Source organism: Brachyhypopomus gauderio, chromosome 5, assembly GCF_052324685.1.
Source record: "Brachyhypopomus gauderio isolate BG-103 chromosome 5, BGAUD_0.2, whole genome shotgun sequence".
In the NCBI taxonomy this organism is placed as follows: Eukaryota; Metazoa; Chordata; class Actinopteri; order Gymnotiformes; family Hypopomidae; genus Brachyhypopomus; species Brachyhypopomus gauderio.
The window spans coordinates 34,268,049-34,295,164 of NC_135215.1; the positions used below are offsets into that span (position 1 = coordinate 34,268,049).

General features: G+C 43.5%; 3 protein-coding genes across 7 annotated transcripts; all 3 read left to right on the forward strand.

Annotated features, from left to right (window-relative positions):
- Positions 1 to 1,892: 1,892 nt before the first annotated feature.
- hsd17b12a (hydroxysteroid (17-beta) dehydrogenase 12a) lies at positions 1,893 to 13,249 on the forward strand. The gene is made up of 11 exons (XM_077007371.1): positions 1,893 to 2,189; positions 7,464 to 7,510; positions 7,879 to 7,954; positions 9,950 to 10,057; positions 10,181 to 10,245; positions 10,513 to 10,557; positions 10,688 to 10,722; positions 11,224 to 11,305; positions 11,517 to 11,582; positions 11,701 to 11,850; positions 11,977 to 13,249. Exons 1-11 carry the CDS (start codon positions 2,012 to 2,014, stop codon positions 12,082 to 12,084), a joined length of 960 nt encoding a protein of 319 aa, XP_076863486.1. The 5' UTR covers positions 1,893 to 2,011; the 3' UTR covers positions 12,085 to 13,249.
- Positions 13,250 to 14,086: 837 nt separating this feature from the next.
- On the forward strand, positions 14,087 to 20,812 carry alkbh3 (alkB homolog 3, alpha-ketoglutarate dependent dioxygenase). Of its 5 annotated transcripts, none has more exons than XM_077007374.1 (10): positions 14,087 to 14,114; positions 14,591 to 14,675; positions 14,871 to 14,941; positions 15,019 to 15,053; positions 15,154 to 15,201; positions 15,512 to 15,618; positions 16,239 to 16,327; positions 16,607 to 16,816; positions 17,011 to 17,109; positions 18,525 to 19,274. In XM_077007374.1, the coding sequence occupies exons 2-10, from the start codon at positions 14,600 to 14,602 to the stop codon at positions 18,618 to 18,620; spliced, it is 831 nt and encodes a 276-aa protein (XP_076863489.1). In that variant the 5' UTR covers positions 14,087 to 14,114; positions 14,591 to 14,599; the 3' UTR covers positions 18,621 to 19,274. The 5 variants fall into 5 exon arrangements, with proteins under 5 accessions (XP_076863489.1, XP_076863490.1, XP_076863487.1 ...); XM_077007375.1 differs by having other exon boundaries at positions 14,089 to 14,114; positions 14,874 to 14,941; XM_077007372.1 differs by having other exon boundaries at positions 14,096 to 14,114; positions 14,859 to 14,941.
- Positions 20,813 to 23,913: 3,101 nt separating this feature from the next.
- c5h11orf96 (chromosome 5 C11orf96 homolog) lies at positions 23,914 to 25,448 on the forward strand. Its single transcript, XM_077007377.1, has one exon. It carries the CDS (start codon positions 24,303 to 24,305, stop codon positions 24,660 to 24,662), a length of 360 nt encoding a protein of 119 aa, XP_076863492.1. The 5' UTR covers positions 23,914 to 24,302; the 3' UTR covers positions 24,663 to 25,448.
- Positions 25,449 to 27,116: the final 1,668 nt, after the last annotated feature.

Below are 27,116 nucleotides of genomic sequence, written 5' to 3' on the forward strand. Positions count from 1 at the left end.
TGAAAGGAGGGGTGAGAATAGGTGAAGTTGAAGATATGTGTACCCTTGCAGTGAAGCATTTCTACATGTATAAATGTTAAGGTTTTAGTTTATTTAAAAATTAACATTTAAAAAGCCACGTCAGAGCAAGCAATACAAGCAATATAGATCTTAGCTGCAACAATTACAACAATGTCTGAAACAATAGTATATGTCTAATTTAATTGTATATAACTCAGTATTCTGTTATACTAACATACATTTCACCTAGTGAAGATTAAGCTGTGCTGTTTAAACCTGGGAATTTTGAAGATGCAATAAATTCTGCAGCAAAGCAAATCAAAAGCACAGAAAGTACATTTTAATAGGGTTATTTCTGTCAAATTTGTCTAGCCTGCTATATGAGGTATTTATTTGTTTGAGTGCATGCATCACAAGACCTGACTCATGTATGTGTTGGTTTTAGGCGTTTGGGTATTTTTGACACAGTGATGTATTATGCCCTTATGAAACGCATTGTTTGATTTGCTGTCGTCTCTCAGTTCAAATAAAAATGTTTGTGCTTAATTGCATTCAGTGCTGGATTATGTTCATTTTGTTTAACTTTATTGAATCAAATTTCTGAAGCGTGTAGTTTTACATATAGATGCATTTAATCTTTCCCCATGTTTTCTGTAGCCTATTTGCTCCGCAAATAAAAGCGTTGGGGCAAACTGACAAAAAGTCACAGACGGATGAGTGTTTGCTGAACTAAAATGTTAAATATTAACACCAACATAATTTAGTTCTGAGATCCAATTACTTTTTTGTACTAAGCAATATGTAATTGATGCATCCCGTGTGTTAATATAGAAGTCCAGACCTTCATATGCTTAAATTATAAGTTAAATGTCACGTCGTGATGAGATTGGTGTAAGAATGGCGACAACATCAGTGCCTTGTAGACAGAAAGGTGGTATGAAGTCTCACATCTGCCTGCTTAACCTGACTAACGCGGGGTGCTGTCACTCCATTACTTGTCGTACATTCCTTCAACACGTCTCGTTCCTCATCAAATGAAACGTTATAGGACCTCGGTGTGTAACATCGGGTTTCACATCACGTAACACGACTTTCAAACGTTTCTCGTAAGGACTGCTACTATCTACCTCGGTGTTTACATAATCTCATGCTCTCTTCCGTATTTGTAAAACCAAGATCCCGAAGATTCTCGCGAGACTTCAGGAGAGTCAGGTGTGGTAATTGTAGTTTTTGCAGCAACTGGGAAATATTTCTAAATGCGGTGTGATGAGGGATGTGTGTTTCATAACTAATAAAGGGCTAGGTATTCAAGACGTGTTTGTAATGTGTTCTTGTCCTGCCATTCATTTAGTAAAAGAATATCCTTTCATGGTACAAATTAGTCGACTTGTTCTTTTTATGTAGCCGGTGAGTCATATGTGAGGCTGCACCCACGAAAGAATACGAAATATTTCCTTCCATCAAATAGTCTCGTCCAGAAATTGTAGGGAAGGCGGGCGAACAGATCCTCGTTTGACCAATAGGTGAAAAGCTTCATTCATAAAATAGTGGGGGCTGCTAGTTGAAAACGTGGATTTGGAGGTTTCATAATCCTGACTGAAACGGAAAACCTGTTCTGAATTACAACCAATGGGATTATTTGAATGGAGGTCACCGTAATGTTCCTCCAATGGTTCCTCAACGACCGAAGCTCTCGACCCACCCCTCTCAGATGGAGAACCTGATGAATGAGAATGGAGCCTTTGTGATTGACGCAACATTTAACCAAAGAATGGTAAGTTTCTCCTGGCGGATGGGAGTTTCGCCCAATCAACGGCGAATGTGGGTGTGCTGGGGCGGTGGAGGAGTAGGTGGGGGTGTGCACCTAAATCTGGATAGACTAGTATGTTTGAGGAGTTGTGGGGGTGTGATGCCACAACCTGCTTATAAAGGGGCTCGCACGTTGTATCGTTAAATCAGTGCACATCGCCTCATTTTGCGGGTCAGACAGCACGCACAGCCGGCCGAACACATGGAGGTGTTGGACGTGGTGGAGATGCTCCAGAGAGCCGAGACGCCGATCTTCTGGGTCGGGGCGCTCGCCACGGGCGCGCTGGCGCTCTGGCTGCTGTGCCACATCTTCTCCGGCTTCAGGATCTGGGTGATGGGAAATGGAGACTTGCTCTCCCCCAAACTGGGGAAATGGGCAGGTGAGTTGAATTCATTCGTTCAAACAGAAAACCGTCAGTTGCTGACCCACAAACACCAAGTATAATACGAATTATGGGCGTTCAACTAAAACTGTGGATGTGATTGAACTTCATAGATTTTACAAGTACTACTAATTGAACTTTTTTTTATTCCATTTTGCCGCAAGCTTAATCTTTGACACGTCCAAAGTAAACATGTAATATGTTAAATATGTTTTAAGGTTACATAATGTATGCCAAGAGAAAAACCCACCATATAAATTAAGAAATTAGCCACATAATCTTCACACGTCTATGAAGAGGCGAGAAGTGTGTCGGGTTGAGGGATTGCGCCATATATTCGTGGACTGTGCGCAGATTATCGCAGGATGTGAGTCACTGAGATGAAGTCAGACTAAATCATTGCTGTAAATATCATCTTTATGGAAACGGACTAACCATATTTACACAGATATACTACTTGCATTGATCCGTTTAAGTTTTTAGACCTTTTATAACATCAAGTTATTGTTCATGGACGTAAGTGTTGGAGCGTGGCAAACCATATCTCGTGATCTTTAATTTATCTCGCTCTCTCTCTCTCTATCTCTCTCTCTTTTGTGTCCTGTCCTGTGTTTGATCGGCCTAGCCTGACCCAGTTCTCCGGTTTCTCGTCTAGGTGCGCGCGTCTGCTGACAAATAATTTTGCGAACGATTCGGTGATTATCCTCAGTTTTTATACAGTTAAACACTTGGTTATATTCTAGCTGGGTAAGGACGAGACCAGAACCTTCTTGATTATTTGGGGGTATGTAGGTTGGTTTTGGCAACATGACGCAGTTTAAAACGCCAATCTTAATTATAATGCGGGTCCATACCACGTGTGGCTTGTGAGGGTAGGTTTCTAAATCCAACCGGATTTTTAAAAGTTCTAATAAATGCAAAGTTAACAATATTCACGCGACACACCTAGATATGCAATCCAGTTACTTCAGTGTTATTCATCGCATTGTTACGGACTGCAAAAAATGCATGACGGGGTCTGCACTGGTGAGGCTGGCACCACTCGCGCCCCCTAGCGGCCCTGCTTGGCCATGACAGCCCATGGCTCGCAAAACATCTCGTATTTTCGCTCTACTCTTGCACTGGCCGTTGTGAGTTACGGCTTGAAGGCAATTCTTTGCGCGTTTCGACGCGATGTGTCGCTTTAATCGCACGTTGGAGCTGATATAGTCGTGCCACTCCCTGAAACAAAGAATCGGGGTTCCAGTTTGACTCGTCTTGCATTCCCTTTCAATGAGCGTACTGTCCTAGGCATCCAGGTACAGGTGAGCTGGAGGTGTCTAAATGCAGGTGGAAGGGGAAACGTCCCTTTTCTTGTAATTCCAGAAGCACTGGTCCTGTCGGGTTGAGCAATAACTAGTTTCAGCTTCTTGACTATTCCTCATAATTACAAGCTAACCTCTTGCTTAACTGGACATGAATTGCTGATGTATATCTATGATCTTAGTTGGTAAGCCGTTTAAAATGTATTGTATTCTTCTCCACTTCACGAATCTCATCGTCTCAAATGTTTCTCATGTGGTTGCCAAACGCAAAGTGCTTCCTCTAACTCGTTAAGTAGTCACATCCAGACCAACAAGTTTCCCTGTCCCAGCAAGTTTTAAGAATGGTGACTTTTTTTTTTTTTTTTTTTTTTTACTTGATTCAAGGTTACCCAAGATGTGCTCATGGACTTAATGTATGTCATTCTGTTTAATAGCAGGTCTACTGTGTTTTTCTTACAAAAGTGAGCCGTGTTCGTGTATCAACCGCAATGATCAGGAGACCCCTGCTGTTGAATTTTGAGAATCGCATCCACGTTGTGATGGTCAAGTTCCTTGGGCTCAAGCTGCTACTGTACACTTTTAATTATCCCTCATTTAAACTTTACTCATTCCCTGCTGACGTTCACTTAATGTAGTTAATTCTCCCATCCTACATTTTTATTAGTAAGGCTTTGGAGACGCACATTTTAATTGGACTGATTCTTGCATGTTTGACTACTAAAATCCAGTGTTCTACAAAATTCTTATCTTTTCCCATTCAGCTTTTCTCTTGTATAACAATATCTTTATTTTCTTGGGTGCTGTGTGTAGCTTTTGCTGACTAAAGATAAACCTAGATCATGCATCATTATTGTAATGCGTACTGATGTAGAACAGGTTTGTCATTCATACCGAGTGTGCTGTGAATGACAATGTGGTGCTCTTCTGTGCTGTGGGGGTGGAGGGGCTCTGAGGAGGGGGGGGGGGGGGCACGAACACTGCCGTTCATGTGACCAACACACTCTGTGCTGCTGTTGAATGCTGGGAAAATTTGCAGCCCCTCCTGTACTCCCTCCTCTTCCTCCTTTCTCTCTGTCTGGGTCTCCATCTTCATCTCACTCTCGCTCTCTCTCTCACCCTCCAGACCCCTCCCTCTCTTTTCTCTTCTGTCACGACTCAGCCAGTTTTATTTATTTAATTCCAGAAAAGGAGGAATCTTTTCTTTTTAGCTTCTCATTTGAGTTTTTGTCATCTTCAGTTTGTGTTTTATTGCGTTTACTTAATTCTCATCCTACCCCAGTCTCTACACCTTGAACATCAGTTGTGCCACATTAAACCTGCATTTTTGCCCACATGATTTGCGAGGTTTTGGCCAAATAGGTGGTCAAGCTGAAATATGTGCATGTATTCTTTCTGTAGCCGTTTTAGCATATTTATTTATTCCACATATCCAGGCATCATCTGATTTAGCCGTTTGTCTCAGTCTTGACGTGAAGGACGTGCAGTTCTCCAGAGGTGTTGGCTTTGTGAGTTAGAGCTCCGTCACTCAGGCATGTAGAATGGCTGCACAAGGCAAATTATTGTTCTTAATGATTCTTGTCAATATCTCGTGTGTCCTACAGAATAACCAGTGCCTTTTTTGTGTGTGTGTTTTGTGACATCTTGATGCTTTCTAACATTGTAGTAAAAAAAAGGGGCCACTTTAAAAAGTAAAAAAAGTAAAAGCCACTTTGACGGTGTATCCCAAAGCTGTATCTTATCTCCTCTCTAAATACCGTGCTGGAGATCTAATTGAGATTAATTGGTTATTTCAGTTTGGACCAGCACATGGCATTTTGCATACTGGTCAAGCTAGTTTATTCAAGAAACTCCTGCTTGGTGGAGGGAGAGAGGGTGGAAATGCCCTGTTGAACAGAACAGAGTTCTGCGTCGGGGTCTGGAGAGCGGTGCTGCAGGAGTACCATGGTGAGCTGGGTTGCTGGGTAAAGCGGCGAGGTGGGGGGGGGGGGGGGCATGTTGTTGGTATTCAGGTGCAGTGGCTGTTCCAGACGCGGCAGCTATTTTTATTCCCCACGCTGCTTTTTTTAGCGTAGCAAGATTGAAGCGGAGTGGGGGCCAGTGCGCCATGTTTCTGAACGTGATGTTCACAGGCACACGCGCGCACGCCACCAGCCTCCATCACGCAGGCTTCACGTTTCAGTGGAGGTGATTTAAATTTTTATTTTATTTTTTTTAAGAAATCACTTGATGTTCCTCGTAAGGCTGACTTTCGACGTGCCTGTGGATGGGGTAATGGTGAACAATGGCATGTTGTTGTAGCAGAAACCTGCACCCTGCTTGCATGCAGCGTGTGCGCTTGTCTGGGGTCGTGTGTCAGCAGTTCGGCGGTGGTCACGTGACTGCTTGCATAGTTCCTCTGCGTGGCTCACGTGAGACTTGCTTGGGGCTCTGGTGTGGGAGTGGCCTGTGGGCATTGGACCGTGAGACGTTTAAAGCAGAAATGCCCGTTTTTTTGGGGTTATGCGGGTCAGAATGTACAATGGAATTTTTTACATACTAAATGGGATGTTTGTTGAGACAGGTGGCTTTGAATGAGGCATGACTTGATGGTTGCATCTAACTAGACCAATGCACACGATGCTTTTGTGCACTGCCCTTTCTCACCTCTGACCTTTTTGCTCGTGTTCCTCTGCACACAAACACGAACGCAAGCTTGACCTTGCATTCCTGCAGTTCTTGGCTGTCACCGTAATGGGTCACTACACTGCCCAAGTGCTCATTACAGGAATGTTGTTCGTGCGGAATCCCCTGGAGGAATGCGTGGCCGAGCTGTTTGCTTTGGTGTGGCGTCTCCTGTACAACAGGAGTGCTGTTGAAAGCACTGACAAGCAATGTCTGTGGAGAATTTCATGCTGAAATATCATGTACATATCTGAAATATCAATACAATTTTATAAGCTTGAGGTTTCTCGTCTCCCTAATCAACCAAATGGAAGATATGAATTGTAAGAAATGTCTCTCATCTACAGCAGCCCCTCTCTGCAACACACTATCTTCGTTCTTCTTGAACGATTTCCTCATGAGCTTGATGTACTCTTATTGTCTCGGCCCCCAGATTACTTTGTTTGCACCATCAGATACTGATCAGATTGCATGCAGCTCAGCCCATTGAAGTTTTTCAGTCAGAGAGTGTTTGATTCTTACCACGGGTTTAAAAATAGCGAGTGAAATCGAGTTCTCCCTCTTCATCTCTTGACTTTGCGCAGTCTCCCTCTCTCCTCCTCTCCTCTGGTTGCTATTTTTGGCGGTCCCTAGGATCCCTGCTCACCCCTCCCGTCCTGTTGGGCTGTGTGGACGTCAGCACTCTCTCCCTCCTCTCCCCTGTATCCAGCCAACAGCTTCGCTCTAGTGAATGACTGGCTGCCCAAATCGGTCCATTGTCAGCAGAGGTTGTTTAAATCTGAGATTTATGGAGAGGTGTGCTTTTTAAAATTGTATATAAATATTGGTTTTGGAAGGGGGATGTTCAAAGTTCAGTTTTATTCCTCCTAAATTCAGTGAGGCTGTGGAGGTGGTTAGTGGTCTTAAGGAAGCTCGCGTTCCTCAATCACCGAAATGCCACCACGGCCTTGCTGGCACACCACAGCCAAGTTCGTGTGTGTATTCAAACTATTGCAGCAGTAAAACACTCTTACCAGCTGCAGTGATTCCTGACGGGACCCATGTCGTCATGCTAGATGTAGTGGGGGCAGCTTAACCTGTACAACTGCTCTTTTGATCCCTTTTGTGTACAAGGCTCCCATGGCCTCAGGAGACATGGAGCATGTAGCATATTTACAATGATCGCATTCTCATTTGTTTTGCCAAGGTACTTGGTTGGAATTCTTAGCCTCAATTGCCAACAAATATAAAGGCTTCTTTTATTTATTCATTTGGACAATTTTTTTCTGTTTTAACTGACCCCTTCTCCTTGGGTTTTCTTTTCCAGTGGTGACAGGAGCCACAGATGGTATTGGGAAGTCCTATGCGGAGGAGGTAAGGGTTCCTCTACTTATTTATCTCTCTCTCTTTCTCTCCACGGAAAGCACAGTGACTCATCACCAGAGATGGGCTCTTCTCTGAGGCCACAGGAGAGCGTGCGACTGGAGCGGCCTCTTCTCCTCTCGCAAGCAGCGTCAAGAAAATCACTGACATGAGACGAGGGTACAAAACCGCTTGGTGAAATGTTTGAAAACACCAGTCGGTGCAGACTGTGTAGAGACGAAGATGGAGGATGTGGAGAGATCTGCTTTGAGGAGAAGGAAACGAACCTTTGTGAACCTGAACTGTGTTGAACTGTATCGAGCAGGTGTGATGCAATAATGTGTGTGTGTGTGTGTGTGTGTGTGTGTGTTGGTACTCAGCTCGCCCAACGAGGATTCTCCATGATGCTAATCAGCCGCTCTCAAGGGAAGTTGGACGACGTCGCCCAGTCCCTCGGTGGGTGTGTGTGTGTGTGTGTGTGTGTGTGTGATGAGAGCATGTGAATACACCAGAACCCCTCTAACTGTGAATGACAGACTGTCCTGTTAATGTTAATGAAGCAGGGTGTATTTTTAGTGCTGTCCTGAAAGGCAGGCAGGGTGGGGGGGTGGGGTGGGGGTGTTCTGGAGAGCTGACTGGCCTGAGTGCTAATGCACCCTGGCAGGAGTGCGCAGTCCCAACACCACACACAGCTGCACGTGACCTTTGAGCATCTTGTCCGACAGGTCTGCCATTGACCCCTGACTCGGGTCTGGGATGCAAACACAAACATGCATCAGTTGTGTAGTGAAATTAGACGTTGTACCCTCTGACACCAACATGGAAATTAAGGCCCTTGTCTGCTTGACCACGCGCCCCCCCCCCCCCCATAACATTTTACACACACTTTCTGGCAAATCTTTGACCGTGTGTGGCCAATCTAATCCCACCCCTTCAAAATTTCACTCCAGCTGAATATTGTCCCAGCACCCCCCATGGCCATGGAAACCTTTCCATGTTCACCATCCCCTCCCTGTGGATGCTGGAATCCTTTCTGATGACTGTCGTCATGGAAATTTTCAGGGTTGAGTGCACGGGGTGTGAGATGAGGATCTCCACTGGAGCCCTCGCTGACGTGGGCACCCCCTCCCTGCCCAACACCCTCCACGCTCGCCCCCTCCCTGCCCAACACCCTCCACGCTCGCCCCCTCCCTGCCCAACACCCTCCACGCTCGCCCCCTCCCTGGCCAACACCCTCCACACTTTCATGCTACACATTGTGTCCCGTTTTGTACAAGAAGTCTGTTTAACAGAAAACTGAATGACTTGGGTTATTTTGATGCTAAAATTGCCCCTTTTTAAGGTTGGAGTTCAGTTGTCATTCCTCTCACTGATGCTCCTCTGCTTTCGTGAATGGGGAGGTGAAGTTGCTCTGGGCTTTGCCAGGTCACCTGTTCTGTCTGCCTCTCCTGGTTTGTCTGTGTGTAATTGAGGGGGGGGGGGGTCTTCTGCCTCAAGTGGGGGGCACATATTCTGGCCCTGCTTCTTCTGAACTCCCTTTAGAATTAGCCAGTGTGTTGATGCTCTATACTGGTCTGCACCCCTTTGTGCTGGGATGTTTTCACTTGCTCTGCCTGCCTGTAGAGAAGCATAAAGAAACCATTTGTTTAGGTAGTTTCATATCCATGGTTTGTTTTTGTTTTTTTTTCTTGGATTTGTGGCATCCTGTTGGGTATTATTGGTTTTTGTGTGTGCACACGTGAGCAAGGGAGTGGAAGAGAGAAGCCATTGGTGAAGGAAGCTGTGCAGCTCCGTCTGCCATGAGCACGGTCGTGCCGGGCGTTGGGGGAGGGGGGGTTATGGGTAGTCACGAGCTAGGTCTCTCCCTGCCAAACCTGGCACTCTGTGTTCGCATCTCATCCAATGCCCTGGCAGTGCGGGGGTGTGATGTCACCAAGACCACTTTGTTACAGTCACGAAGCTATTTAAAGCCAGAAACGTGTTAAACATGACATAATGAGACTCTTATGAGGTCTTAAAATAGATTTCCTGTTTGCTAATACGAGTCCTATTGGATCATATTTGGTTGTCTGCAGTGCATGTCTCAAGCCCACCACCCAGCACCCCTGAACCATCTCTGCTTACATGCTCTCTCTCCACTGCCCTGGCTGCATCAGGAATTTTCCTCTCATACCTCCCTTGAACAGGGTTCAGACAAATGAGTCTTTGGACAATACGTTCTAATTGCTGCAGGCATATCAACAGAAGTAGAGGTGGGGTGTGGGAGGTTGCAGTATAGCTCATTTCTTGGTACACAGCACCCCCTGCTGTCCAAGACCTGGCATTCAAAGCTTATTGTATTGTTTTTAGCTATTTTTAAAATGTTTTTTTCTTGGCATCTAAATGTTTGCCAAGAGTATACAATATGTCTCTGGTGTTGCAGTTAATTTGACCCGATTTTGTTCTTTGCAGAGTCTCAGTACAAGGTGGAGACCAAGACTGTTGCTGTAGATTTCAGTCAAGCAGACATCTACCCAAAGATTGAAACTGCACTTGCTGGCCTGGAAATAGGAGTCCTTGGTGAGTTTGCAGTCTGAATTTGCTCTTGACTTTTCTTGCCTAATGCGTGCTTGCGCCAAAGTGCTTTTATTGGATCAGTTTTGCTGGACTGTTGTGAACTGTAAACTACCTTTTGCACTATAGTGAACAATGTTGGTATCTCCTACACGTACCCGGAGTTCTTCCTGCACATCCCTGATCTAGATAACGTGAGTAGAATTGTGACTTGGTTTATGATCTTACAACTGAAGTGGAAATTGTAATATTAATACCAGGACTGGTAATATACTGAAGTCTGTTTGCTTTTGTTTTAATGCAAGACTTCATAGGTGTAGTTTCACCATGGTGGACCATCTGTGTTTCTGCTCCTTTTATAATTCATCACAGTCTTCCCCATCTATGTAAAGCTAATGGGTTAGTAGCATGTTGAATCCCTGAAGCATTTAAGGTTGTCCTCACTTCCTCTTCTCTTTCAGTTCATTACCACAATGATCAATGTCAATATCACATCGGTGTGCCAAGTAAGTATTTATTTACATTTGTGCACATTTGAAAGCAAATGTGTTCATTTGCCTGATTTTGAATAGCAGTTATTGAAGAAGGGAGGTGATGTTTAGCTATTTAACCCCCCCCCCCTTTTCTCTCGAACAGATGACTCGTCTGGTGTTGCCCAGAATGGAGACTAGGTGAGTGTTGAATTGTTTATTATTCTTGAAGACACTAAAGTCAAGGCCTCAAATATGTCTGAACGCCTTCACCTGATGGCTAGCTTTGCCCCTATTCCCCAACACTCCCCTCCCTTTTTTCTTGGCCTTCAAAATTGGAAAAAATGGCTTGTTAGGCTAGGTAACAAATGCATCTCTCTGATTGGCCCCATAGTCACACATGACCCAATGCAACCAATCACTGAGCTGGGAAAATTTTGTTCAAATGGGACCAACCTCGGCTCTCTAAAGCACACTACTGCAGCTGCAGGGATACTGCATGAGAAAGCTGGTGCCATGGCAACACACATGGCGACGCGTGTGTGTGTGCTCGCTCATGCACATGCACTTGTGCATGCTTAAAATGTCCTCAAAACAGTATTATATTAATACATATACAGCCTTTGTTTCTCCCCTGGTTTAAAGCGATGCATTAGATCAGCTCATCCTCGGTGCACTAAAGACTCGTCGTGTGTGTTTCAGATCTAAAGGCGTTATCCTAAACATCTCCTCTGCCAGCGGCATGTACCCAGTGCCCCTCCTGACTGTCTACTCTGCCACCAAGGTAAGTCCTGACCTCACCAGCCCCTGCACCTCTGCACACCTTCATTTTAGTAGCAAGTTAAACCTCTAAACTGTTCTTGAGGTTTGGCCAAGTTGTTCAGAATAATGACCAAGTCTAATGTGTAGTGGTTTTCTGCATAAGAGTTGGAATATTAAGTGTGGGGTTTTGTGTTTTTTGTGGGTGATTTTTTTTTTTTTTTAAATCCCGCCAGGCTTTTGTTGACTTCTTCTCCCGTGGTCTTCAAGCGGAGTACAAGACCAAGGGGATCATTATCCAGGTCAGTTTTCCACTGGACTTTTTCAGTGTTTTCACGTGTCCGCAGTTCCACCACGGGGGGTTTGCCGTTGCTCTGGACCCAGAAAGATCCGTTCGTTTTGCGTGTCTCCATTCTGTAGAGTGTGCTGCCTTTCTTCGTGGCCACCAAAATGACGAAGATTAGGACTCCCACGCTGGACAAGCCCACCCCTGAACGTTACGTAGCTGCAGAACTGACTACTGTGGGGCTGCAGGAACAGACCAATGGATACTTTCCGCATGCAGTTATGGTAAGAGCAGGACTCCATGTCCCCCACCCCTTGCATATTTTGCAAGACGTTTGTCTAAATACGTCCTGTGTAGATAGACAGGCGTGTGGCTTTGATTGTAATTCCCACCTCCTGTTCTCCCTGTAGGGATGGTTCAGTGCTGTTCTGGCTCCCAGGTGGGTGGTCACCTTCTTCGCCCTGCGCATGAACAAGGCTCAACGTGGTGGCTACCTCAGGAGGAGAAAGCTGAGATAGCTCATAGTCACTGTGTAAAACTAAAAAAAAAAAAAACTTAAAAAAAAAAATACAAAAAAAAGAACTCTACAAACATCTAAAGTGTGCTTTCCTGCAGCTCAGTTTGAATAACTCTTCCAGACCTCTCTGAATCAGTGTTGGAGTAGTTTTGTCAGTTCTTTGAAGTTCTGCCTAATTTGACAAACTTTTTATGTACTTGCAACAAGAACTACTGACACGCAGATGTCACACTGATGCATCTTGAATGAAGTAGTTCAAACCTGGGCTTTAACTTGGTATGCATTTTTTTTCTTCTCCATTTGCTGGGTTGATTCGGGAATGGGAGGGGCAATAGCTGTCGGTACAGGGTGTGAAATGTTGGTGCGTGGAGGGCCGTCTTCACTGCTGTTGTAAGCAGAGGGTATTTGAATGGAGGTGGGTTTGATGTACATATTTTCATGTGTATTTAAGAGCCATTCGCACACCTTCATGCACCATTTGATGTTACCTACCTACTGATGTCCAGTGCCCTGTAGTCCATGTTTACAATGAATAAGAAGGTGAATTTATACAATGCCTCTTGCTGTTTTTGAATGATCAAATGAGTATTGGCATTTTTATATTTTTACATATTGTATGATTTATTACTGTATTCTATTTATGAAGAAGGTGGTGGGGGTTTTGGGTGTTTTATACTTGTTAATTAAACATGTCTAGTGGTGGTTTTTATTACAATCCACTTTGGACACACATGCTGTCAATCTCTGATCATTCAAAATAATGTGCCTTACACTAATATGCAGGAAATTGGTCGTGGTTATTGAAAGGAGATCTTTACTAGCTGCTAGTCTGAGTCACAGTGATGCACTTGCTGGACTTTTAAAACTTCCACCAAAGTTTGTAACATGCCGCTTTGAATGCCTCTTTTACGAGGTCTCTTTCTAGGTGTCTCTGATCTCTGTATGATTTGTTCAGACCAGTCAAATAAACTCTTAGGTATTTGACCTGAAGTGGTTGCATCAGATTGAAAAACTTGAACGTTTGCATTCCAAACACTATTTAATCTTGGATGACAAAGTGTGCCTTTTGTTACTGAATTCACATATGCTTATGTTAATAAAAGAACCAATTTATGGAGTGTTTCAAATAAAGATGTGATTTTATTATGGTATTAAATTGTGGTGTTCTTCTTTGTTCTCCATTTCCTTACAACAGCAAAATGCATTTGGAGCCTCGATTGTACTGTAATTCAAACTTTGAAAATCAACTTGATATTTCACTAGAAGATTCTTGAGATTTTCCAAATAATACATTAATGTTCTAATTAATTCATGTTGAGGATTTTTAAACTGGATCAATTTGGTTAACTTCACAAATGGATGCCTTGAATATGAAGTATTTGCCTATAGTGGCATTTTAAATAATTGACAGGTTGTAGATTGTTGCTGAGATAATTACTAAGGTCTGGTTCATTTGAGTTAATATATACAATCAACATGCTGGAAAAAAATTTAATTGGTAACAATCTGTCAGTGGTAGTTTTATATTTTGATGTGTATTTAGGCCAGTAGTTCTAGTCATTTCCTTAAGATGGAAACTATGGAAAACTATATTGTACTGAGACTCAGATAGCAGCTCTGGCCAGTCCGTCCCCTGGTAATGGTTTTTCATATTGACTAGAGAAGGGTACCTGTAGAGAAGTCAGTTTTATCAGTGGGAATAACCTTTAGAAAATTGTGCAAATTATGAGAATTGAGCCCTGAAAAATGTTCTGGCACATCAAATGTAATGTGAAAACAAGCGTCCATAGTCAATGATCAAAAGTGGCTCTAGATCTCAGGGTTTAGAACACAAGAAACCCATCACTATAGATATACAAATAGATATATATTGATAACTTATTGTGACCAGTACATTTCAAATGAACTGACTTGTTATAATATATGTCATTTGAAAAACCATTAACTTTATTGTATATCTGTCTCTGATCCAAGCCCACATGGGAACCATTGTGCTGACAGCCGTTTGGATGATGTCGGACATATTTTTGGGTGAGACTGAATTTGCTTGAACGCTACGGCTCTTCGGCAGTGCTATAATTAGCTAAAATGTAAAACGTGATCTCGAACCTTTGCTTTAACCGCTTGTATAAGTAATGTTTGCTGTATCATAAACTCTGGTTTTAGTTGTCGGTAGTTAGTTAGCCTAACTTTAACTGTCCAACCTAACTAGCTAACCTGCCTAGCATCGCTAACGAACGCCACCAATGTTCCTCAGTTCGTTTTCGAGTTTCAGCTGAACTAACCGCGCTGTGTGTGTGTGTGTGTGGATAATTTAACTTTCTACCTTCTCTGGGTCATTGCCAGTTTATTCAATAATCAAACAGCTGTGTGTGGGTCTCGTAACACACTATTCTAGCTGCCTAACTGCACAACCTGTGTTTCAGTACACCTGAAGGTGGCAGCAAGGTCTGTGAAATATCACATTACCCTCTAATAACCGCAATATTCGGCTTTTTCCGGAGTAGTTCTACTTTATGGGTGACAAACGGCAGAGAGCCCGGGTGCAGGGGTCCTGGGCCAAACCTGCGCCCAAAGCAGCACACTCTACAGGTGAGGGGGGTACAGGTCTCGTACCAGTAGCTGATGAAGTTAGACTATAACACAGTCCTGAAGTCGGGGCTTCAAAACTAACGTCTCATATTAAATGCTACTGCCACATTTTGGTTTCATTTAGAGTATAAACAATGAAATCATGCACTTGGTGTTACTGATATTGTTGATTGCTGTCATAAGTGTTTTTTGTAGCAGGTGGACAGCCAGTGACTCGGTCATGGAGCACTGGTCCAGGAACATTTGAGTTCCACCAGCCGTCCGCTGTAAGTGCCAACTAATGTGTGGCTTGAGGGACAGTTGTCAAGGTCTTTATCCGCTCATCTGTTCATATGTATTCCAGCCCATCAGAGTGATACCTGAGGAGAAGACAATAGAGTGAGTGGCCTAAAAACACAGAATTTGTTCTAGTACAATACAAGTCATATCAAATTATAGTTACATAAATTATTTGTTATGCTATTTGTTTTATTCTCAGAGATGCTGGAGTCTATGAGGTCAGCCAGGGTCCCACAGGAGTGTCCAGGTAACTGTGACTAGATAACCAATCAGATATTTCTACTGACCATTTATTTCTGTTAGGAGGACACACCTAAGCAGCATAATCAATATTCAGATTAATGAACATTGGGTGACCAGTGGCACAGAATAGCACAAGATTATATAAGTATGCATGTTCATGGGTGCCGCTTTGCTTGAGTGTGTGCTGCTGCACTGGTTAAAAGCAACTGCTATAGTACAGTTCCACTAAAGCCAAAATCTTGATGTCTCATCAAAGAAGCAGGTATTTCTGGAAGAGCATCCACCACTATATACCCCGATATTTGTGTTTCCAGACTGCAGCTCTTACCCAGGTTTCTGCCCATGGAGGAGGCTGACTGGATGTTTGCAACACTGATGGCTGAGCTGCCGTGGTCACAGAAGACCAATTATCGCATGATGGGTGAGTGCCACAAATAAAGCAGTAAGCAGCCGGTAGGGAAAAAGACGCTCATTCTTAGTGTGTTAAATTTGACAGTTAAGCTCTGATTCTGTATAGACAAGGAAGGCATGTGTGTGTTTGTGTTTGTGTTTGCGTATTTGTGATGACTCACTTTTTCCAGTCCCTCTTCCTCTCCAAACTGGCAGACCCGCTACTGCCTCCAGCACTTTGGTTGATCCTTTCCAGAAGTGGCAGCATATTTAAAAGGGCTTAAATATACCAAAGGAATAAATATTTTCTTTAGAAAAGCAATACAATGTCTAACCGAAGCCTACGTGAAGCCCCTTTTTGGTGACACACACTTTTGTTCTGCTAATCAGTTTGATTTATTGCCACATTTGGAACAAGCTGGAACGAAAATGTTAAAAATAAATCTTGGGTACTGGCACTGATTTGCAACTCCTTATAAAGGAAATTAAATAAAGTGCATTACAATTAAACGTACAGTTCTGAAAAAATCAGAAGAGTGTGTGCATGCATACGTGTGCTGTACACATGTGTATTCTCCTGCTCGCCCACCATAGAAAAGATGTGAATGAATCCTTAAGCACTGCGTGACATGTAAATGCTGCCTCACTCAGGAGGAGCGTACGGGGAACCCAGGCTGACCTGCTGGTACGGAGAACTGCCTTACACATATTCTCGTTCCACAATGCAAGCCAACCCTCAGGTTTCAGACACTTTCTCTTTATACATTAAATACCTAAAACTGTGTGTAAATAGGATTCAACGTGACCGTAACTCTGCCCATATTAAATGTATTCTTTGTGTATTGCCGTTTTACTCATTTTTGTGTTTACTTGTTGTGATGAGGTTTTGTAACTGCGTAGACACAAAGTTTGAAAAGGAAAATAAATCTCCATCTTTCTCTGGTGCTCTTTATTGCTCTTTCATGTAAAATTTTCTGTCTTTTATGCATAAAACTGGACACCTTTTCTTGCTCCTGTAGTGGCATCCTGTCCTCGTTACCCTGCGTCAAGCCATCGAGCGCGAGACCTCTCACACCTTTAACTCGTTACTTTGTAACCTGTACCGTGATGGGAAGGACAGCATTGCTTGGCACAGTGACGATGAGTCTTCTTTAGGCCCCCGTCCCACCATCGCCTCCCTCAGTCTGGGGGACACGCGAGTCTTCAGCCTCCGGAAGAAACCTCCACCAGTGAGTCAGCTACTGTTGTTATTGTTCACAGCTCTGGGCCTCATAAACAAGTACGGTAAATAGGGGTGTTTGAGCTAAATGCCAGTAAATACTGGTTTAAATGGTTGGATTCTGCTTTATTGTGCAGAGCTAGCGGACGTGTTCACATGCAATTATGTATTGCTTATAATTAGAGATGTCTTTTTTTTTTTAAGGAGGATAATGGAGACTACACGTATGTAGAAAGACTGAAGATCCCATTGAGTCATGGGACACTTCTAATAATGGAAGGATGCACTCAAGATGACTGGCAGGTATAAAACTACTTGTCGTCTGTTTAAAAAAAACTCCTGTAATTTTTTGATAGCTTGTTCATTAGTTATCAAGGAAGAAAGCCCTTCTCTTTCACTTCAAACTTTCATCATTGACACCTCGGTAATGAAAACTAGATAAAGCCTTGAATGGATAAGAATATATACCTGTATCTACTAGTATGCAGATACAGAAACTATTCATTGTTAAAAGTGAAGGAAATTGCCAGAACAGAAATGAAGGAGCTGGATTTACTATTGCAGCCACCAAACATCCTGTTAAATGGATGTGGCGGTCAGGAAGATGATGTTTGTGCAGTTCTCTGCAGTGTTCACAAGGTTTAGGTTTAAGAAAGACACCATAAAGAAAAATGAACATCAGGTACCAGTTGTGTTCAGAGCTTAAGATCTTAGCCTTGTGCTGGAGAGACGGTAGGGGGCTTCGGCAGACCCGTGTTGTCATTTCATCTAAAAGCTAAGAGCCTGTTGGAGGTGATTCTCCACCACTGTAGAACTGCTTGAGCATGCTGGCACAAAGACCAGCTATAGGCCTTCACAGAACATAAACACCAGGCAAGAAGGTCAAAGAGTTTTATGGTAACAACTGAAGAATGTCTCTTAGGCTTTTAATTTGATTTTGGAATGTGTCTGAAAGCAGTTGTGGGAACTTTTATTACTGTAACACAAAAGAGTGCTTTGAAAAATCCACTAAATATTCGTAGATGTAGGCAAACATTGCGTGAGAACACACTCCTCTCTTGACAGAGCTTTTCTCTAGATGTGGATCCCCAGAGACCCGCGCCGCTCTAAAATTACTTGCTGAAATATGTACCGTACTGGTCCAAACTGGTCATGTAGGACATGGGCCTTGTGTGTCACAACACAATCACCACACACCACAATAAAACATCCATCCATCCATTATATTTACTGCTTAATTCCGCTAGTCAGTTTCATGGGGGGCTGGAGCCAATCCCAGCATCATCAGGCGAAGGCAGGGTACACCATGGGCAGGTCGCCAATCCACGACATGGCGACACACACCTACAGGCAATTTAGAGTGACCAACCAACCTAACACGCATGTCTTTGGACTGTGGGAGGAAACCGGAGTACCCGGAGAAAACTCACGCAGGCAGAGGGAGAACATGCAAACTCCACACAGAGTGGACCACACAACTAGAATTGAACCCAGACCACTTTGCTGTGAGGCAACTGCTAACCACCACAACCATGCTGCCAGCACTATAAAACAGAAGCTCTGAAATTTGTCATCATGGTCATGCTGGGCCATGAGTTAAGAACTTTTCAGTATTCTTCTCAGGTCTTTTGGATGCATTCCAAAAGATCCCTTATGGTGACATTATTTTATCTCAAGCTCATCTAAGGCTCTTATGTCACACGTTTAATTCAAAACAGCATCAGGTAGCAAAGGAATACCACGACCGAGGGCCAAGGATCAACCTCACCTTCCGTACCATCTACCCAGAGCCAGAACGTGCCTCCCACAGATGACAGAAACCATGGAGAAGAAGAGTGCGAGGAGAGGTGGCGAGCAGGAGGCCGTCCCTCACAGAGGGAGGGAATGAAACTGATAGAGGACTGTGGGCTTTCTCAAACACTAGCAGAATATCAACAAAATAATGATGGACTGCGATCTCCTGGTCACCAAATAAGGAAGCGCTGCAGAAGATAACATCTTACAGAGTGAAGCGGGCCTTTGTGGTGGTCATAGTGTTCTGTTTTAGTTGGAACATTTTTGATGGTGATCTGTCTCAATCATGCTAAATGGTCTTTAAAGTGATTAAATTATTACTTAAAAAATGTTTATTTGGTGTTTTTGAAAATGTTATTTGCAGCAAACCAGATTATTTTTTGTTTACTCAACTCATTTGATTATTCTGTTGAACTTGGTGACTAAGAATAAGGTAGTTGAAACAGTTAAGGTAGAATTTTAACAGGTGAAATTAGTTGCTTTTACTTAGTTTTTTTTTTTCTTCACCCTAATTTGTACTTCTCAAATAAAAATTTTTGTTCTTTGCTGAAGACGTTAAGATGCTAAAAGTTCAGTGTAGCTATCAACCTTTGTTATTGCTTCCAGTGGTTTCAGCATTTCAACAGAATTGCTAGCACCATAAGCATGTGTTAATAAAAGGTACAAAATGGGGAGTGTTGACCCAGACTGTATTTCATTCTTTGGTTACAGACACAACTCCGTTCTGCACGCACAGTTGGAGGCCGTTCTCTGCATGTGGGCTAGCTGCTCTGTGAGACGAGTACAGTTCACATGCAATTCATTTGAAACTGGGTTAGGAACTGAATGGATGTGCTTTCATACGGCACATGTGCTGGAGTTATTCAGACGTTCTGCTCAAAGGTGACACACTGGTTTGTCAGCAAGCTGCACAAGATGTGCTACCGTTTGGAAGGTTAACGAAGCTGAACGTCTACAAAGGTTTAATGATGTTCATCATAGTCGAAGGCCTTAGGGTGATGGAAAGAGTTGCTATTATTTAACTGTACATATATAATCTACGCTGATTTATACTTGTAAGCTATTGGTATAGCCTCAGTGCTTTGGAAAATTCTAACCTCTGGTTAAGATTTTAACCAAGGACCTTTATCAAAGCTTGTACATGTTGCAAGAGAGAATAAATCTCTTGCTGTTGCTTGCTGTGATCTACTTCTAGTGATTTGTTGCAGAAGTTTAATTAAAGCTACACTCTGTGCCCTCTTAATACTTCACAGACTTTGCCATGGGCCACTTGTGTGAACCAATAAAAACGGAGAAGTGTTTGGAAAGTCCGGCCCTTGCTGCGTCTGTGCTGGAATGCAATACCTCATGCTGTTTACTGTAATGGGTTCAGTGGGCCTGACCTTTTACTGACGCAACTCATGATGTGTGAGAGGGGGAAAGGGAACACTTTTGCTTTTCAAGCGTTTCAGGGGATACGTCCATTTGTGAATTTGGCAAAAACAATGTCTTCTGTGACTGCCGTGTGTCTTTGAGTCCAGTCCAGTCCTTCTAAAGTCCTGTGTGCGGATATCTCATGGTAAGTCGTGGGAAAAAAAAAACGTGCGCCAGTAAAATTGCTCACAAAAAAAGACATGCTTTGTTAGGCAGGTCTACGTATTAGTAGACCTGTGTGTACCCCAGCGCTGGAACACGGCTCCCCTCTGAGTCCGACTGGCTGACTCTGCTTTGAGTGGTTGCATCAGAACCAGGTTACTCACGTTTCCACTCGCCCCACCACCCTTAGCCCAGTGGTACGTGTAGGCTGGATCCAAAGCGCTAACTTCAGCTGCTTGTGATACCTACTCAAACAGAAAGCCCTCTGTTATCACTGCCATGTCAACATCCCCCCCGATTCAGATAAGTAGCTGAACCCTTTTTCTGTTTGCCCGCAGATGTTTTTTAATGTATTATCAGATCTGCATGAACTTTGTCATTAGCGTGACGAATTGTTGTTTTTAGTAATGTGAACGGGGGTAGACATAGCAGGTCTGTGTGCCTTTTCCAAACCTACACCCACAGCTGTACCAGGCCTCAGTCTTCCGCGCCAGCTCTCAAATTCAGAACAGTTCACCATGTGTGTTCTGCTTAGTGGTCAGGACACTGGGACCACTGTTCTTGCTTTTGACTCTCATACGTGAAATAATTCATACCTTATACCATTTAAAATAGAATATTAATTAGAGAAGCCTACTGAAATACTCTCTGCCTGTATCCTAAACTAAAAAAGTTAAACTTTTATATATTTCTCCATATAATTCAAAACATTTTCATATTCTAAAAATGAGCTAAAAATTTTTTTAATAAAAATTTATTGGATTAAATGGAATTCCAACATTCTGTCATGCATTTTTCATTGGCTATCATTTGTCATTAACTTTGCAGTGGTCCTGGTTTGGGACATGAGAGTGCCACCCAACACCTCACAAACAGAGCCAGTGTGGAGGCACTTGTGTGGGGTTGGGTCTATGACTCTGCTACTGTGATATGTGGTGAACTGTTGGTGAACTGTTTTTGCTCAATAGTTCTGGAGCTTCAGAGATTAGGACTGCATAAATACATTTTGCTAGATTCAACTGAGCACATGGTGCCATGCTAGGCTGGTTTTAAGGGCCCTAAAATAACGTTTGGGGCCCAGTGAGATATCTTGTCACGGGTTCCCAAATCCCTGGTAGTGCCCTGCAGAGATTAAATGCATTAGACTCTTTATTTTGTAGTCTATGATTTGGAACAAAATGTGCCATTAGAACATCTACTTTCTCATTTGAATGAAACTGCTTTTGCTTGTCAACTCAAGTTGACTCATGGCTTGTGACTGTAAACTGAAATGGACTTCGGTTCAAATCTCAGCAAGAGTGTTTATGTTGCAGGCTGTGTGAGGCAGACATGTGACCTCAACACCAGCATGACATAGTAAACAAAAATTATGTAACCCAGCTCTATGTCTTTCTCTGGTATAACCACAGACCAACCAAACAGAAAATATAAATCAAGTCCTCTTGTTAATTAAGACAAGGACATTTGTGGACATTCATGCTTTAAGGAGTAACTCAGATACTACACAGATACTGACATCTCCATTCTCCATATTGTCAATGTCAAAGTGAAACTCGAGAGCTGACAAACCTTTTAGAGGTTGGCAAGGAAGAATCCTGATGGTCTTGATGATTGCAGAATTGCTTTGGGGGTCTGTATGTAAATGTATGAATTACCATCTGTTGCCTGGTCAAGCAGGTAACTGATGAAAATTAATATTCTCTCAGTACAGACATATACGGGTCCCTTTAGATAAAAGCATCCATATTGTCCGGGTCCCAAGACACACTGAGTGAAGTTTTCAGATAAAATGAGAGAAGCAATTAGAGAGTGTGCAGATTTCACCTGCTTCATATCCCATCTCTGGTCTGATATCACCTCTCCTGTCTGATGCCCCGCCCCCCCATGTCTGATATCCCAACTCCTGTCTGATTTCCCCTCCCGTGTCTGATCTCCCCTCTCCTGTCTGATATTCCATCTCTCATCACATGCACATCTCAACAGGCTACATGAACAAGGCATGGATCAGCTTCACCATGCCTTCACCAGACACGTGGTCTGAAGAACTCCCCTGCATCCATATCACACCATCTTACTGGACATACGCTTATATTGTCTAGGCGAGTGTTTGCTGGATGGGATGAGTGAGGGAGCGTCTGCCCTTCCTTTCCAAAAATAGCATGAGTCATAGTAAATCAGAAACTTACCCTTACCCCTTGGCCTGTGGAGAATGAGCAGTACGAGGTTGTAGTGCCTTACGTCACCGCGCCCGTCTCCTGTTCTGACGCTGTGCACCTAGCATCTAATGCACCTCTGGGCTGAGGATTTCGTGTACGTGTCCTGTGGCTAATGTCCTGTCAGAGGTAATTATAGTCCTACGGACAGATCTGGGCATAAAGCAGAGAGAAGGATCGTGGGAATGATAACAGATACACTTGTTAAGGGCATGATGAAGTAGGTCAGTATCATGTGTATATGCGCTGCCATGACAACCACCCACAGTGTGTACTGCCTTTACAGTGCCGTGCAGCACACGGCCCCCTTAAACGTCATCCGAGTCGTCTGGATTACAAATGACAGCACATATAGATATTTTGTGTGGCCATATATTCATATTTTATTTTGAGAGACCCTCAAAATGAATTAAAGCAGTATCGATATTATGTAAGAGAGTATTCTATGACAAAAAGTAATTAAAAAAATATTCTGTTTACATAAGTGCTGTGAAGGTCTTAATCAGGACATCATCGCCTCTCTCTAGGAATCATTTAAAAAGCACCTTTTCTAAATAAAAGTCCACCATAAATTAAAAAACCAGAACTGTTTAAAATCTGAAAAAAAGCTGTGAAAACAATGACTAAGAAGCTTTCTAAGGAAATTAGAGATGAAGTCAATAGAGATGTATGGGATAGGAAAAGGCTTCAAAACAACACCCCAGTGCTTGGATATCCCTGTGAGTGCTGTTGGATCAACTCCGAGGAAACTGAAGCTGCACCACCCAGACAGCTTTGACAACACCATCCTTCAAACCTCCACACCGGAACACCAACGTGTCCTGTGAGTCAAGACACAGAGAGGCCAGCAGTCACAGCGAGGGAGAGGCAGAGTTCAACGCATGACAGTGGCATGACACACTCAATAATCAATAATATCAAGAGTTCTGATTACAACTGGCGGAATAGAAATAAGCCATTACTGCTTACAGTGAATCTATAAAACTAATGTTAAAAAGGATCTGACATTTTAAGAGCTCAAAAAAGAATTTATAGCACAGAGCTTGAAAGTTAATTGTATGGAGTTTTTATTCCCAAATTATTTTGAATGGGTTGCCTGCAATGTCCTGAGATGAAATGAATAAGGAAAGCGTAGAGAAGTTGCAATCACACACACACACACACGTGTCACAGTGACTTTTTAACGTTTGAATGCGTGTGGTTATGTTAGTGGTCAATGTTGTCAATGTTTGTTTCACTGCCACTTTACTATAATTTCTTTATCTTGATGAAAAATAATGGTTCATCTCTCTGATATTCATATCTGTTATGTTTTGCGTTCCCCTCCTGCCCCCCCCCCCCCATATGCCCCCCTCCTCCTCTCCTCCCCACCCATGCAGCTGTCCTGTAGCAAGCTTTTATTTAAGGGGGATTATTCAGGGGGAGTGGTATGGTAGCCGGAACCATGACTGCAAACAGGGAGGGAGGGGCCTGCGGGGAAGAGGGGGGGGGGGGGGGGGGGTGTAAGCAGCTATAAAAGCCTTCGCTGGATTCATCTCTGTCAAGAGCTCACACAGAAGCGACCCACATACACAGATCCTAGCAGGAGAGTGACTCTGAGAAATCTCACCGCACTGCTGCCCAAGGGAGAGAGTCTGACGACTTCTGATAGACGAACGTTCAGAGCGCCAGAGGGAGGCTTAGTGGACCGAGAATCACCGCACCAGGACGTAAGGTGTCGGAGGGTGCGCTGTGATTCGGGGGGGGGGAGAACTCCGAACTGCGAACAGACGTGAACTGCGCCAGGCAAAGGTGTGAGAGAAACGGAGAAAGTCAGCGCTGGAATCTCTGTTAAGGCGCAACAAGGGGAGCGAAGGAGCTGCTACAGCCAGCACACCTCAACGAGCGAACGCCCAGCGCCGTCCCGCCCCACCCATGGCCGTGCGCCCCATGGACAGCGCCAGCTTCCCTGTGCTCCCAGCCCACCTCATGGCTTCTGCCATGGAGGAGTTCCCACAGCAGCTGCCCGTCCCCAAGGGCCCGGCCCGAGGACGCAGCCGTCCCCGGCGGCCACGGGAGGCCAGGTTTAAGACTCAGCCGGTGACGTTTGCTGAGATCGCAGAGGTGGAGGAGGAAGGGGTCTCACCGCTGGAGGAGGAGAGAGCCAGGCGGTCTTTTCTGCAGTCTTTGGAGAGCCTGAGGAGAAGCACACAGACCCTGCACCACACAGGACCGAGGACCAGCACACCCACACAGGCCAGCTTGGACTCCAGTGACTCAGATTCAGCCCAATAACTGGCAAAAAGAGAGAATAGAAGCAGGTGATTTGTTTTCTGTATGTGTTCTCTAAGGCTGACTTACTGGACCGGACTCCAGTGTGCTAATCATATTGTACGAACCGAACCCATCGTTGAAGCATACTTGCAGCTATAACATAGTTGTGGTGTATTATGCCAAACTCCAGTCAAGCAGTGACAGGCAGAATTGCTTACACTCCTTAGCAGTAGCATTTTAAAAAATCTAACTTAAATATTCCAAAAAAAAAAAAGTTAAACTTGAGGCCATCAAAAGTTCATCATGAGCTTGAACATTTTTTTATTCCATTTGGAGAGACAGAAGTCAACTGAAGGTCTGTCAGAGAATCTCCCAATGTTTCCAGTGTTCAGCTTGGTTTCCATGGATTTTTGTTTATATTTTACAATTTTATCATGATCCTTCAGAAAGATCATTGATGAAAGAGCTGTAATCAGTCTGTAGACACCGTACTCTGCATAGGACGCCACATAGAAAGCACTGTTTCAAAAACCATGATGTTACTTGAGGTTTGTCATTTTAGTATGTTTACTAATGACCTCAGAGAGGAACAAGATATTTTCTTTCTACATATTTCAGATATTTATTCACATTATTTTTATCTTGTTAATAACAAATTAGATATGTGTTTTGTTGACATTGTGGGCTTGCAAGGTCACAATTACAGTTAAAAAAAACTGAAAATGATGCCTTTATACTTTTGTTTTACTTTATTCTTTCTAAAGTTATTTCATACTTACTTTAATAAATATATATAAATCTAGTTCACATCTGTGCAGCTGTCCTTGTGTTTGGTATGCCTGTTATTTTTCCATATACTCTAAAGAACTGCACGTTCAGCCATAGGACGAACCCAAAGAGGGAGGGGCCTGGAGGAAAATACTGTGAGAACGAAACAACAGCTGCTATCCAAAAATGAAGCTTTCAGTGAAGGTCACAGATCACCCCACATTTGTAGATTAAGACTACATTTTTAGAATTTCAGTCAGGCCAACCTCTTGGGTTCACCAGTGTTTCTCTCAAGAGATCAGCGGTCAGCCACCACGTAGACACAGAGCATGTGTTTACACAGTGTCTCAGAGTCTGAAAACACATTTCAACAGGGCCTTTGCTGGACTCCTCACCCAGAGACTGATCTGTCACTGTCTTGCCTGGTGTGGATAAGAGCTAAAAATAGCATCACTCTGCTGCCCCTTATGATCCAGTTACACTGCAGAAAAGCTGTTTCAGGCAACTAAAGCAAACACTGCACTTTGACGAATCTGTGACAAAAATACAGTAAACACGAAGAACCCTTGGCGCATTAATCTGAGACTATTTATTTTAAAAGCAGAAATGTGTTAATCTCATGGAGTTACTCCAGTTTATCCTCTCACCTTTCCGCTCTGATGTCGCCCTGCAACCTACTTTTTATCCTGTTGCCTTGGTGATGAAGAATGATGTCTTGAAATTGTCAGAAAAACAAACTCAATGTTCTTCTCTAGTCAAAATATGTGGGCAGCCCACGCCATTCCCCACTCTTACACCAGCTCTGCCCTTCTACTAAACCAGGAGGAGCCTGTATTTTGACCCACCATTTTCCCACCATAATCCACTGTAGAACATTTTGATCTAGTACATGTTGTATTATTTGTATCACTGCTATCAGGCAGTGTAGCTGTGAGCCTTTCCCTCATGTCTGTGCAGTGTCCCAGGGTCTCATGTGCAGTTGAGAAAAAAACATTGTCCAATTAAGACAGCCTTTCCTCGTCTGACTGCTAGAACACTGTAGGTCTCACTTCTTATGTAACTACCTGTGCTTTATTAAGTTGCTCAGCCTAGATTTCTAGTCTTACTTGGACACTAGATGCCTACTGACATGAACAGCTGTCAATTCCTGTTGATGTACACTATATTACATAGTATTCACTCACCTATCCAAATACCATGGACACAGGTGTCTAAAATACAGCAGACTGTTTTTACAAACATTTGTGAAAGAATGGGTCACTCTCAGGAGATCAGTGAATTCCAGTGTAGAACTGTGATATGATGCCACCTGTGCAAAAAATCCAGTTAAAAAAATATCCTCGCTCGTAAATATTCCACAGTCAACTGTCATATCTGTATAATATAAGAAAATTTACGTTTTTGAGAACGACAGCAACTCGGCCACGAAGTGGTGGGCCACGCAAACTGACGGAGCGGGGTCAGTGGATGCTGAAGCAGGTCGCCAATTTTCCCCAGAGTCAATCACTACAGACATCCAAACTTCATGTAGCCTTCAAATTAGCTCAAGAACAGTGCACAGAGAGTTTCATAGAATGAGTTTCTATGGTTAAGCAGCTGCATCCACGCCGTACATCACCAAGTGCAATGCAAAGTGTCGAATGCAGTGGTGTAAAGCACGCCGCCACTGGACTCTAGAGCAGTGGAGGTGCGTTCTCTGGAGTGATG